Source organism: Arvicanthis niloticus, chromosome 8 (assembly GCF_011762505.2).
Source record: "Arvicanthis niloticus isolate mArvNil1 chromosome 8, mArvNil1.pat.X, whole genome shotgun sequence".
In the NCBI taxonomy this organism is placed as follows: domain Eukaryota; kingdom Metazoa; phylum Chordata; class Mammalia; order Rodentia; family Muridae; genus Arvicanthis; species Arvicanthis niloticus.
The window spans coordinates 40,351,934-40,365,183 of record NC_047665.1 but is presented as its reverse complement, the minus strand read 5'-3'; the positions used below and the strand labels follow the sequence as shown (position 1 = coordinate 40,365,183).

Genomic DNA, 13,250 nt, shown 5'->3' with positions numbered 1-13,250 from the left:
TTTCTGGTAGAGACCAAATTCACTTACATTTACATAAATCATTTCAACAACAACAACAAAACCTGTGGGATGTTCCTGAGGGAGAGAGCTCTTGTTTGACATACCTACTGGTTTCAGTCCCCAACACCACGAGAGATTATTCCTAGACTGTCATCCATAAAGACAAAGCCAAGTTGGCCTTTACAGGGTCTTGTGCGGATAGTCAGATGGCTAAATACCCAACAATAGAGATTTTACATGCGTGTGAAAATCCATGTATTCGAATGGGAGCTCATATGACAACCTGGAGTAGGTTCTCTCTTGCTATGTGGGTCCCTAGGATTGAACTCAGGTTGTCAGGCGTGGTGGCAAGCGCCCTTACTCGCGGATCCATAACCTTCCTATAAATGTTTTTGTTTGTTTGTTTTTGGTTATTTTCGAGCCTATGAATGTTTTATAAATTCTCAGGACAACCCGGAAAAGTTTTGTTCAATGAGAATAATAGCTTTTGGAAATCAAAATGTAAGTTTGCACTTTACTTATTGGGCTAAGACAGCATAGAATTCTTTTTCCATAGCAGCTTAAAAAAATATATTGTTCTGTTTATGAGCGTCCACATGTGCATGTGGGTGTGGAGGCCAGAGGTCGATGCCAGAGGCTTTTCTCTATACCTCTTCACCTTATTTTTTAGACAAGATCTCTTATTGAATCTTGGGGCTCATTGATGAGGCTGTACTGGCTGCCCGCAAGCTCCAGGGATCCCCCAGCCCCAGGGGGATTCTAGCTGTGCATTACCATCGCTCCCATTTTACATGGGTAATGGGAATCTGAACTCAGGTTCACATGTCACAGGCAGGCATTTAATCAACTAAGCTTCTCTCAGGCCCATAAGCATAGTTTATAAACATCCCAACAATGGAACCACTGTATAGGGCACAATAATTAACTACCCTCAACAATGCAGGTTTAGGTTATATTCTTTATAAATAATCCTGTAGGAAACACCATTCAAAAATCTTTATTTTTAAAGCTTTAATTTTATTCAAAAATTACTTTGAAACTTTAACTCTTTACAGATTGTTTACAATACTGTCAACATCACTATTTCCATAGAAAAGTATTCTCTTCACACTATCAATAAGTATATTTTTATGTTGCTTTAAATATATTTATTGGGTAAATACAACACACACAAACTGACGAAAAGTAATGTACATTTAAAATTTTGATAGTTCTCTAATTGTTAAGGGCCATGCTGTTTAGGAGTAAAAGGGGAAGTTAAAAGAACATCACTTTCACACAAACAGTGATACATGATTAATCAATGCATAAAAGTATGCTCAACAGTAGAAATATAAAGCATGTTCTAAAACAGGTGCTTTCCTCTGAGGTTTAGGAATTACAAGTGTTACATATGCCTGTTACATGCACGTTTTGGTATGGACATGAGTTAAGCATCAAGGAGACTGATCACATGCTAACACTCTTAATTTGGTGGTGTTGAGGACCTAACCATAGTTCATGCCATCAGTTTTTAAGGCCATAGGACTACTGAAGTTGCAACTATCACATGCATATTATGGGCAAAAGGTCAAAAAGAGGTTCTTCTTGGTTCAGCCAGCCCCTTTGTGTAGCTTTCCCCAACTTAGAGTGTATCTTAGGCCAAAATGTTAACAACGAAAGAGGGTCCCATTTTGTGCAGAGCTAAATGTTTGGCTAAAAGGGATTGAAAAGGATGATTAATGTCAGAATTGCACCTAACAGTCCTTGGCCTGTCCCCTCCTTAGATATGACTGGCACCAAACTGACTAGATTCAGATTTAGTGATACCATGGCTCTGTCTTGGACTGACTCTATCCTTTTCTATTGGACAAGAAAAATAAGCTTTTCTAAGTTGCTATTTATTTGTAAGCCAAGTGTAGTAAAACCAAGTTGTAATCACTACAAGGGTCCCCTTATCTTCTCAAAGCAACATAACTTAAGCCCTTTTCTTGGAGAATACCCTGTGCAATTACCAACCATAAGCTTTATTTAGAAGTCTGGTAATATGCTTAGGAAGACTCCAAGGTTATTACTTTTCATCACTAGCAAGACAGTCAATATGACAGGACTATGATCATCTCTCCAAGGTGATCTGATTTTAATGGTCAAAATGATTTCAAAGTAAGTATCATTTAAATTTGCATCACATGAATCAAAGGGGAAAAAAAACCCTATTTTTCCCCATGGGACATTTATTAAAGTGTCCTTCAAGCAGTCACTGTACTGGCACTGCTCAGTAAGAAAGCTGCTGCTTAGAATAATTTAACACAGTTCATTCAAATGACTCAAAGTCTTTTGCATAGTTTAAGTAAAACTTTTTTTTTAAATAATTTTAAACACTGTGATACTGTGGTTAAAATGGGTAGGAAATGTAAAATGACGTGAGCTAATCCTAACGGTAGGTTCTACAGTCAAACAGCAAACACTATCTTTGCTTTTAGAAATGCATCCATTGATGGTACAAGGGTAAAGTGGATATGAAGCCAGTGTGTATGAACCCAAAAGGGAAAAATGTTCAGCTAAGCTACATTAGTAGACCCTTGCGAATGTGCATTTCCAAGCATTATTAGATTTATTTTGGGCTTAAAAATATTTTACCAGTTTTGTGTATCTGTCCATCCACCAGTTTCTGTGGACCATTGTGTACAGGAGTCTGAGAAGGCCAGAAGAGGGCCTCAGATCCTTGGAACTGGAGTTACAGGTGGTTGTGAGCTGCTATGCTATGGAGGTGCTAGGAACTGAAAATGGATGGGTCCTCTGCAAGAGCAGATGGGTTAACTGTTGCCTCATCACTCTAGCTCCTTAGGATTTCTTTCACATGTATGTTGTTTGCATGTATGACTGTACATGTGTATGGATGCATGTGCACTTAAATTATCATCAGGAGTCTTCCTCGATAACTCCACTAACTGTTCTCCAAACTCTCTTACCTGAGTCCAAAGTTTGCGAATATGGCTAGTCTGGCTAGCCAGCTTGCTCTAAAGGTCCCATTTCTGCCACCTGACGGGTGGGACCACAGGCCACAGGCTGGCCACTATACTCATTTGACTTTACATGGGTGCTGGGGGTCCAAAACAGTCCTTACACTTGCATAGCAACTTGGTTTAACCACGGAGCCATCTCCCCAACCCTCATTAATTTTATTTTTTAGGAGCCTGTTGCTATAGCACTTGCAAAAATATCAGCTTGATCTCATTCTGTATAAATCTATAGGCACTTGACTTGCTGATTTAAAAGACTTCATTCATATATAAAGCTAGTTAAGAGATAACTAATCACGTACTTATAACATCGAAAGCTCTGAAAAGTTCTGTAGTGAATAATTGTTTAACTCTGATTCCACTATTAGGGTAAAATTATTATACTCCAATTATGGCTTTAAGTAAAGCCAAGAGAGGGAAAGAATGGAGGCAAATGGCTTCCAAGAACACTGAAGCCGCAGTGACTTTTTGTTTATCAATGTAACATTCTGATACTTCAAACAGAAAACCTCATCAAGCCAGTTTGCTTTTATGGTGATGTCTCTGATGCTGAAAGAGACCAGACTTCTGCCTGAAGGCTTCATTGCATTCACTACACTTGTAGGGTTTTTCTTCATTGTGGATTCTGACATGCTGATCCAGGTGTGAATTTAGACGGAAAGCTTTCTGACACACGTTACATTTGAAAGGTTTTTCTCCAGTGTGAATCCTGTGATGTCGAATAAGGTCGGAGGTCAAACTGAAGGCTTTCCCACACTCGTTACAGTGATGTCTTTTGGAACGACCATGGACTCTTTGATGGTGGGTGAGGAAGAGGGCCCGACTAAAGGTTTTCCCACACTCCTTGCATTCTCGGGGCTCATCTTGACTGTGAATTTTTTGGTGTCGATTAAGATGAGAGCTTCGCCTGAAGTTCTTTCCACAATGGATACACAGATAGGGCTTTTCTCCAGTATGGATCCTGAGATGCTCCAAAAGACCTGCATTCTGGCTAAAGACTTTTCCACACTCTTTGCACTGGTAAGGCTTCTCACCAAGATGGATTTTCTGATGTCTGATGAGGTGTGAACTTCTCTGAAAGACTTTCCCACACTCTTGGCAGGGGTGACCTTTCTCTTTCGAGATTTCCTGATGGTCAGGAGCAACAGAACTCTGATCCACTACGGAGTCACAGGACCTTTCTCCTGTATGTGCCCTGTCAAGTTCAATCAGGCTTGAGTTCTGAACAAGTCTCTCCTTAGTTTCCAAGCATTGGATGTTAGTTTTCTCCTCAGGCATGGCTGGATACTTTTTCAAGCTTAGGTCCTCACACTGGGCCTCGATGGGTTCAGACATTGTATAAGATGATTCCACTCTTCCACAAAAGTCTGTCCCTGCAATGAGCTTCCCATTCTCACTCCTTGTCTCTTTACCTGAAACATTAAATATATATATCACTAATTATTTTTTGGTGTTCAGGGAAAGAAATCTGCAAATAGGAGGAGATACTTAAATAAAACCATATATATAAAAATTGTTATGTGTGTTTTATTTGCATGCATGTATATATACAACATGCATGTAGTGCCAAGGAGACCATAAGAGGGTATCCAGTTCCCTGAAACTGGAGTTACAGAATGTTGTGAGTTACAATTTGGATGCTGGGAACAGAAACCAGGTCCTCTGTAAAAGTTTTCTTAAGAGATGAGATAAAACATCTCTTCAATCCCCACACAGTAAAAAAACAAAACAATTTTGCTTGTGATTATTAAAAATATATGTATGGAGTGATTTACGAGAAATTGTGGTTTTGTTTTCTGAGATACAGTTTCACTATGCAGAATAACCTGGCCTAACCTAAACCATGCAGCAATCCTCTTCTCTCAGCCTCTCAAGTCCCACAATTACAGTCATGTGCCAGCACATCCAGCTTGACATCCAAGAATTGTTAACCATATTGGCTTTGGGGAAGGGTAGGGGTTGAGGTGAGAGGTCATTTATTTTAAATGTTCTAAACTTTATTATGTGACCTACATCACACATACAGAAGCTACTAAGCATGACTGCATATTCTTGATCATGATTTGTCACCTAGGAAACAAAAAGCACCATAAACTAGGTCATCTAAGGACCATCAAGTTAAACAGGGAAGGTACTTTGAGAAATGAAGATGTGTTAGTATAGTGCCAATTTTATCACTGAGTAGTATGCAATCTTGAAAAAATTGTTTAAGTCCTTATCAATAAATCAACAGTACCAGGATCATAAGACCTTGAGAATAATCATTCACAGAAACCTCATGTTGAGATATGAAGTGTTCCCCTCAGAGGAGAACAGCAGGTTTTCTACCCTTTTCAATTGTTGCAAGGTTTTCTAATATTGAACCGGGAAGCAGAGGGCAGCTTTAGAAGTAAGAACACCCAGTTAGTAGTAGGTACTGTTAACTCAAGGTAAGGACCTGGAACAGATTCAGGGCACAAAACCTGACTCTTTAACTATGGAAAGAGAGAAAGAAGCCAGAAACTGGAAGGTGACTTCCCATGAGAGCACAGGTGAGGACACTGACCCAAACAGTGAGTGAGTGGGGGGGCCAGGAAGGAGGAATGTGAATGAGGCAGGAGGGACCCAGAAGAAAGAAACTGGAGGGGAATGTGCCTGAGAGTGGGAGGCACAGCATTATTCAGTATTCCCTGGGGGGAGGGGCTGCTGTATCTCTCTATTCCTCTTCCCAAATTGGCCATAGACCTTCATGTGAAAAAACAGAATAGCATTACCCAGTTCGCTGGGATCTAAGTGAGGGGAGATATCAATACATTTGTATTTAAGTGACAGAGAAGAATACAAGGTAACTTAGTGAAAGTATCAAAGACACTGGAGAGTTCAAGGCCAGCTGATCTACACAGCAGTAGTTGAGACCAGCCAGAGCTACACAGGAAGATCCTGTGTCAAGAAAAGAAAGAGAGACACTAAAAGTAAGAAACAGAACAGTAATAAAGCAGAGCCAAGCAAACTGACATGACCCCACCCCCAGCACTGCAGGTCACAGAGACTGGAAGGAGACAGGAAATGAATAAGGGAACTCTGCTGAGATTCTTTGCCTCAGGGAAGAGCAACAAGTAGGTCCAGCTCTACTCCTCCTGGGTGTGCTGTTCATTAAAATTGTTTAGAGTTGTAGATTGTTTAAATCTTGACTGTGCTACTAAGTTTATTATATCTACAAACAAACCAACCAACAACAAAAAACCAAAACCAAACCTTCACTGACTAGAGCAGCTACAGTGCAGATTGTGTATACAAATTAAGCCACAACAGACCTGATAAAAACAGACACCAAAATACTAAGGGTGCCAAGGCAGAGATACTGCTTGGCTTACCATAACTCAAATGCAAAAAAATACCATTTTGTTCTGACCTCTGTCCTCAGGCTTCTGAACTGCATACTCAGGCTGCTCCTGTGCTTCTCTGTGAAGGGCTGGCACTCCAACCAACACAGTCGGTCTGGTTTTTTGGGCTGAGTCCTAGAGATAAGTACAGATAATTAGGAAACTGGTTTTTAAAAACACTTCAGTGTCAGAAAAGAGAACCTTTAAAGAGGCTAAGAGGCACAACGGAGAGCCTCCGAACACTTCAGCCTCACAGGGGATGGCAAGGGCAAGGCAAGGCTGACACTGACCAGCAGTGAGCAGTGCCCCACCCACAGCTGTGCTCATGTCCACCTATGTGACCTGGGGGCTCACTTCTTACTTTCCTGCAAATGGGCACCTGTACCCCTTACCTTCTGCTCTTCTGCTTTTCCACGGTCCAGCTGCAAATCTTCCAGTATTCCCACCAGTTCCTCCCCAGTCTCTGGGTGGTGCTCGAGCACCTGGACCTGCAGATCTCTTGGCAGGATGGTCAGGAACTGCTCCAGTACCAGCAGCTCCAGGATCTGCTCCTTGCTGTGGGTCTCAGGCCGCAGCCACTGTCTGCAGAGCTCCCTGAGGCGGCGTAAAACCTCTCGAGGTCCAGTGCTTTCCTCATAGCGCAGCTGCCTGAACTGTTTGCACAATGGCTCCTGCCCAACGCCTTTTCTGTCCCCTTGAACTTTGAATCCCTGTTCCCAAGCACAGTAGTTTTAACAGTGGCTTAAAGCACACACTTGGATCTACAACTATATCTCCTTGGCTACCTTAAACTTTGAGTCAGATTTCTACTCAACTCTGATGTATACCCTCATCATTTAAGAAATGTCTCTCTGACAACTGGCGAACAAAGCTTGATAGTCCATAATTTCTCTAGCCTTGCTAGTAGCCCCACTCCTCTTTTCTTTTTTCTTTTGTGATGCACTCTTACTATGTGGCTCTGACTGGCCTGGAATTTGGTATATAAACCAGGCTGGCCTCACAGAGATCTGTTACTGAGTGCTGGGATTAAAGTCCTATACCACCACACACAGCTTCTAGTCCCCCTTTTAAGGCTAATGTCACCAAGATAAGAATAAATTATTTTCAAGACACAAAGAACTCTGCAGACAGATCACCCATGATGGGATTTACTGACCAGCACTGGCTGCCTCAGACATAATGACTTTGCTGGAGGTATCAGGACTTTACAGAACCAGCATTAAATAATGACTGATCAGTTTGTCCAAAAACAGATTGACAAGGACTGCTATTTGCTCTCCTTCACCCCTTCATCTCAGCTTTTGTCCTTTCCCCATTTAATTCTGAGTCAGGGCAATGAAGACAAGGAGGGCTAAGCACACTGTCTTCCTGTTTCTTACCAATATGGACTTGCTAAGTAACTGATTCTTATCTTGTTTCACTACCAGGAATCTCTCTCACTGGACTGAGTGACAAGTCACTAAATTTAGTCTGTTAGGACCCCCCCAAGGCCAGACCTCTGATACCATGAACAATAGTGATTCTCTCATTACCTGAAGCTCCTCCTTCAGATTCAGGGGAGCCAAAGAGTATGCACGCTTGTTAGGGTGGATCTGGGAAGAGGTATGTGTGGGAACAGAATATGATCAGAACATGTTGAAAATTCTCAAAGAAGTTAAAAAAAAAAAAAAAAGAAAAGAAAAGAAAAGAAGAAAAACACACATGAACACACACTTACCAAGGCCAGTGCCATCCCTTGCTTGAGGCACTTTTTTGGGAGACTTTTCTCTAGACTGTATCCTGAGAGACACTCCTAAAAACACAAGTCACAGAAACAGCCTTGCTAGTAGTAACAACAGCAACAAGTGATCTTTCCTGAGGGTTGTTTCCTTCTAGCCATTTGTGTTCTCCAAAGCAGCTACTCCTAAGAATATATAAGCAAAGTGAGAAAACTTTTATAGGGTTGCTTTTGGGAGCCGACTTTTAGCAGAAAGCGGCTAGAAAGCAGCTAGAAAGCAGCTATCATCTTTGCAGCCATCTCGAGCCACATACCCTGACAAGAGACTTGTTTTTCAATAGCCTACAACAGCTGAGCACACTCTGATAAACATCTTGTTTATCCCACATAGCTTGTTTTGCTGTTTAGTGACCCCAGCTGCATGGTGCACGTGGTAAAGTATCTTCAGCTGTGTTCTCCTGCTACTGCTTATAAATACCCAGGATTTCCTTGCAAAGGAGACAATAAGGAGGAGACAATAAGATAGAGAATATAAGACAGTAAACAAGACTTGACTACAGACCCTCTGGCTTGTCTCTCTATTCTTCAAGTCTCTTCCTCTTCTTCCCTCCACTCTCTCTCTTGCTAGACCCTGACCCTAGGACTGGAGCAACAGAGCAGTCTGGGACATTTTGACCCCCAACATGGGGCAGAGTGGTCCTCAACAGGTTGCCACCCAAACTAGAAATTGAAATAGATAAAACTCTCAAATGATTCAGTTGAGAGCCACAAATGAATGCTAAAACCACTGGGTGACGAGGGAAGAACAGAATGTTCTCGTGTTAACTACTCTGTTGTGTATCAATAAAGAGAAAAATAAAAGTATCTGGCAGTTGCAAGTGTAACCAAATGACCAAGTGTAGCAGCATCAATAGTAAGGCACCAATGCCAAGTACCCTATTACCTATGGAACACTTTTAATAAATATTATTTATCATGAATTTACTGAGGAAACTTTCTGAGAAATCCAGAACTCAGTCCATCTATATAACAGACATGAATCTAATTCCCCCAAAGCAAAAAAAGCAAAAAAAGGTCTATTTGGAGGTTACTGTTTTAGATTAAGGAGACATAGCTAGATGAAACACTTGAAATCTGATGCTTGCATTAAAAACAAAACACCAGACATTTACAGCAGAGATGATACTTCAGGTCTATATCCCAACACTCCAGAAGCTGGGCTAGGAAGCTTACAGCCTAATAATTAAATTTAAAAGCCATTACTAGTATTTGTGATGTGGTCTGAGCTGAAACAACCCTCTCATTCCTACCTCTCAAGTAGTAAGGATGTGAGAGGCTCCGAGCAGCATGACCTATTGATAGAGGCTTGAGAAAGTTCAAGGAAGTGATATTTATTGGTCAGAAAATATCAGGTTGGTACTGTGGTGATTAGTTTATAAGTCACCGTGAGACACAGGTGAAAATATTTCATCAAAATTATTTTGGATTTAATATTTAAGTTAATAGACTGTCTTAGACAGAGTTAAAACAGGCTAGCCTTCATAACGGAGTAGGCCTTGCCGCCAGATCAATAGAAGATCTGAGAACAAAAGGACTCATCCGCTCACAAAGAAGAGTAAGACTTCCTCTCTAGTAGCTTTCAAGTCAGATACTAGTGTTTTACTTTTTCCTTCAGCTCTGAAATGAGAACTCAGTTCTTCTGGATCCTAAGTCTCTTGCCTTCAGACTTGAACTAAATAACCAGCTTTTGTGGGCCACAGGTCTGTTTGGCTTGCACTAAAATGAAATTATTTGCAGTTCTGTTTTTAGCTTGCTAATTCTCTCTGAAGATCTTAGGACTTGATAATCATGAGGTACTCCTTGTAATAAATCCTTGGTTTTTTTCCTACTCTTTTTAAAATTAGCATTTATTAACTATGTACAACAATGGATTTCATCACGACGCGCCACACACAATAATCCTCTTCCCAATCTTTCAACTGTCATGTTTTCATTTTAATAAATCTGTTTTTAGACATCTGTTGACCAAAGTCAATATAAAAATTGGTCCTAGTTCTTTAAATGTATCTCATAAAGGGGCTGAGGAGATGGCTCTGTGGTTTCTTTCAGAGACTACAGTGAGGCTCCCTGAACCCCTTCTGGGTGGCTCACAACACTAGTGACTACAACACCAGGAGAGCTGAGTACCTTTCTGGCTTCCAAGAACAACTGTACTGGAGTGCCCATACCTGGGCATAAATAAATAATTTAAAAACAAATCTCTTTTTAAAGGCAGTAAGAGCTCTGATACAGGCATAGCACAAAAATTAGTGGTGACTCAGTTCTACAAAGTGATTAAATATATATACATACACACGGTAGTTTAACTTGACTTTGTCAAGGAGCTCCAGCTACCTTGACATTTAAGCCAGAAGACTGACCATTTCTCCCTGCCTTCTTTCATATTGTGTGTGTGTGTATATATATATATGTATGTATGTGTGTGTGTGTGTATGTATATTTTTTTAAAAAATGTGGTGTATGGATGTTTTGCCTACATGTATGTCTGTGCATCATCACATGTGTGCCAGAAGAGGGTGTAGATCTCTTGAATTTGGAGTTAATAGTGGTTGAGCTGCCCTGTGGGTGCTGGGATTTGAATCTGAGTCTTCTCGAAGATCCAATAGTGCTCTTAACTGCTGAGCCATCTCTCCAGCAGCCCTGAGTTCTTTTGGTTTTATAGCTTCATATCCCTCATACATACTCTTCTTATATTTTCTTGATGACATGCTTGCTTTCCCACTCAGAATACTTGAATTCAGTGGTTCTCAATCTATGGGTTGTGACTCCTTTGGCAAAGCTGTCTCCAAACATATTTACATTACAATTCACAACAGCTTCACCATTACAGGTATAAAGTAGCAATGAAAATAATTTTGTGGTTGGAGATCACAACACGAGGAACTGTATTAATGGGGTGCAGCATTAGGAAGGTTGAGAACCACTGCTCTAAAGCTGGTCTTCCTGACACCAAGTATTTCCAACATCTCAGATCTTCCTAAGGGGGAAATGAAGCCTGCCGCATACAGTGAGTTGCCATCACCATCAAGTTTAACACATGTAATATGGTCTAAATCTTTCTTATGCTTTAACGACCAAACTTGTGTTACATTTGTTGTTGTTTGTTCTTGGTTCCTTATATATGCCGCTCTTACAGCGAAAACCCCTTAAACTTTGTCTTCTTATTGATTAGTCACAGCTCATGTCACAACCAACAAGCCAACAGAGCTGCTCCCCCCACCCCTGTGTTCCCCTTGCTCACTCAATCTCCACAACACCCAAGAGCCACCTCCAATCTTACACTACAGACGAAACTTGGTGAGTTGAGGAATTTATGATTTTACACAGGTTTCAAAGCTAATCTTCAGGTTTTGTTTTCTTTTTTTGCTCCCCCCCCCCTCCCGTTTTCTCTGTGTAGCTCTGCTAGTCCTGCAATTTGCTCTATAGATCAGGCTGGCTTTGAACTCACAGAGATCTTACTGCCTCTGCCTCCCAAATGCTGGGATCAAAGGCGAGCGCCACCAACACTGGACTGAACTTACCTTTGATCCCCCCACTCCTTTTTTTAATTATACAGACCCAAAATTGTGAATTTATTTTTTTCCTTCTCTCTTGTGTGAGTGCATCTGATCCAGAGGCAAAAGCTATGGATCCACCTAGCCACAGCTATCACAGCAGTCAGTCTCCATTTCCTGCCAGATTTCCTGCCAGTTTTCCTTTTTCCCAAGGATCTCACTCCCTAGTCAACAATGGGCAATTCTCCTCCCAAGTGCTAAGATTATAAAAGTCAGTCCCTATGCTCACATGCAGGTTTTTAATTGCACCCAACTTTGATTTGCAACCCATTCTTGATTTCATTTCTGCCCATCCTTCAATCTATCCACATCATGGATGTCCAGTTACAAAACCTGTTACAGTATGTCCTTCTTTCTTTCACCCCAAGACCAAATTACTCACACAAACCAAATGCCCACTTTGTCCGCGTACTTATCCTTTGTGGAAATCTTATTCACTGCGCTGGAAATACTCTGGTGCTCTCTTTATTCCGTAAATAAGACAGACAAGCTCCAGCTTTAGGCCCTCTATATTCTCTGTTCTCTCACGTATGCCTTTTAAAGCGGCCTACGTCTACCCATCTACTTTGGATTATCTACTCAAATATTCTATTTACTTACAGTGATAATTACTTAACTACTTAAACATGCAGAAGCCACGTGTGGCAGCGCCACCTTATGAGCTCAGAGCTCGGAGGTGGGAAGATAAACAGGCGTTCAAATCAAGAGTATCCTCCGCCACATGAGGCCAACATGGGCTTCACGAAACCCTCTCAAAAAACACACAAAAAAAAAAAAAAAAAAAGAAAGAAAGAAAAGAAAAAAAAAAAGGGAAAAAAAAACCCCTCACAACAAAATAAAAGCAACAGAACCCAGGAGTGCTGGCAATAACAGCATTAGAATGCTGAAGCAGGAGATATTCTGGAGTTTGCGGTCAGCTTGAGCTACACGGTGTGTTCCAGAATAAGCCTGCGCAACAGCAGGAACTGCCAAACAACTACGTCCTGAGCCTCCTCCCTCTCCCATGCCCCGTAGCTTCTGTCACGCACCAGCTTCTGGTTCTCCCAGCTCCAAGGTGTGGTGAGTTTCTGCGTATCAGTCAGACCTGCCGCTCGACAGCCCCAAGTTTGCGTTCTCTCTCCGCTGGAACCCGATCGCTGTACGTGCTCCCGCCCTGGCCGCAGGGTCAGTCACACGTCTCTCAAAGTCGGTGTTCCAGCCCAGTAGCTTCCGGCTCCGCTCTAGGAAAATGGGAGGACCAGGACTCAACTCGGTGGTGTCCTGACTGGGTCCAAGTTGAAACATTTCGTTTACATAAAACAGATCATTTCATTTGACTGTTTTCACACACAGACGTCATTTCTATGACTAGAATAACAAAGCTCGGGCTGTAATCACAGCCACTAACAAACAGACACAGAAATTGAATCTTTAGGTTAGGCTTTAGCCAAAAGCTGGCATGATCATGTAAATTGGATCTAAAATGACCACTCCAAAGAAGTCACCTTAATACCTCATCTCAAACCATCAGTTTTCTAGAGAACCAAAGTTGATAATTAATGCTCAAGTTTATTCT

At 41.4% G+C, this 13,250-nt stretch overlaps 1 protein-coding gene across 4 annotated transcripts; it reads right to left on the bottom strand.

The window, feature by feature from the left end:
- Nucleotides 1–981: 981 nt before the first annotated feature.
- Nucleotides 982–12,959, bottom strand: Zscan26 (zinc finger and SCAN domain containing 26). Of its 4 annotated transcripts, none has more exons than XM_034509954.1 (6): nt 12,724–12,915; nt 8,082–8,267; nt 7,897–7,956; nt 6,757–7,074; nt 6,394–6,499; nt 982–4,414 (listed from the first exon to the last, which is right to left on the bottom strand). In XM_034509954.1, exons 2-6 carry the CDS (start codon nt 8,094–8,096, stop codon nt 3,516–3,518), a joined length of 1,398 nt encoding a protein of 465 aa, XP_034365845.1. In that variant the 5' UTR covers nt 8,097–8,267; nt 12,724–12,915; the 3' UTR covers nt 982–3,515. The 4 variants fall into 4 exon arrangements, with proteins under 4 accessions (XP_034365845.1, XP_034365846.1, XP_076795399.1 ...); XM_034509955.2 differs by having other exon boundaries at nt 8,082–8,156; nt 12,724–12,883; XM_076939284.1 differs by lacking the exons at nt 6,757–7,074; nt 7,897–7,956 and having other exon boundaries at nt 12,724–12,959.
- Nucleotides 12,960–13,250: the final 291 nt, after the last annotated feature.

Bases quoted from the DNA above. Each gene is read 5' to 3' on its own strand.
- Zscan26 (XM_034509954.1), bottom strand. The intron at 6,500-6,756 runs GTAAGGGGTACA...ACTTATCTCTAG, and splicing joins GAAAAGCAGAAGAGCAGAAG to GACTCAGCCCAAAAAACCAG. The intron at 4,415-6,393 runs GTCAGAACAAAA...TTAATGTTTCAG, and splicing joins TCAGAAGCCTGAGGACAGAG to GTAAAGAGACAAGGAGTGAG.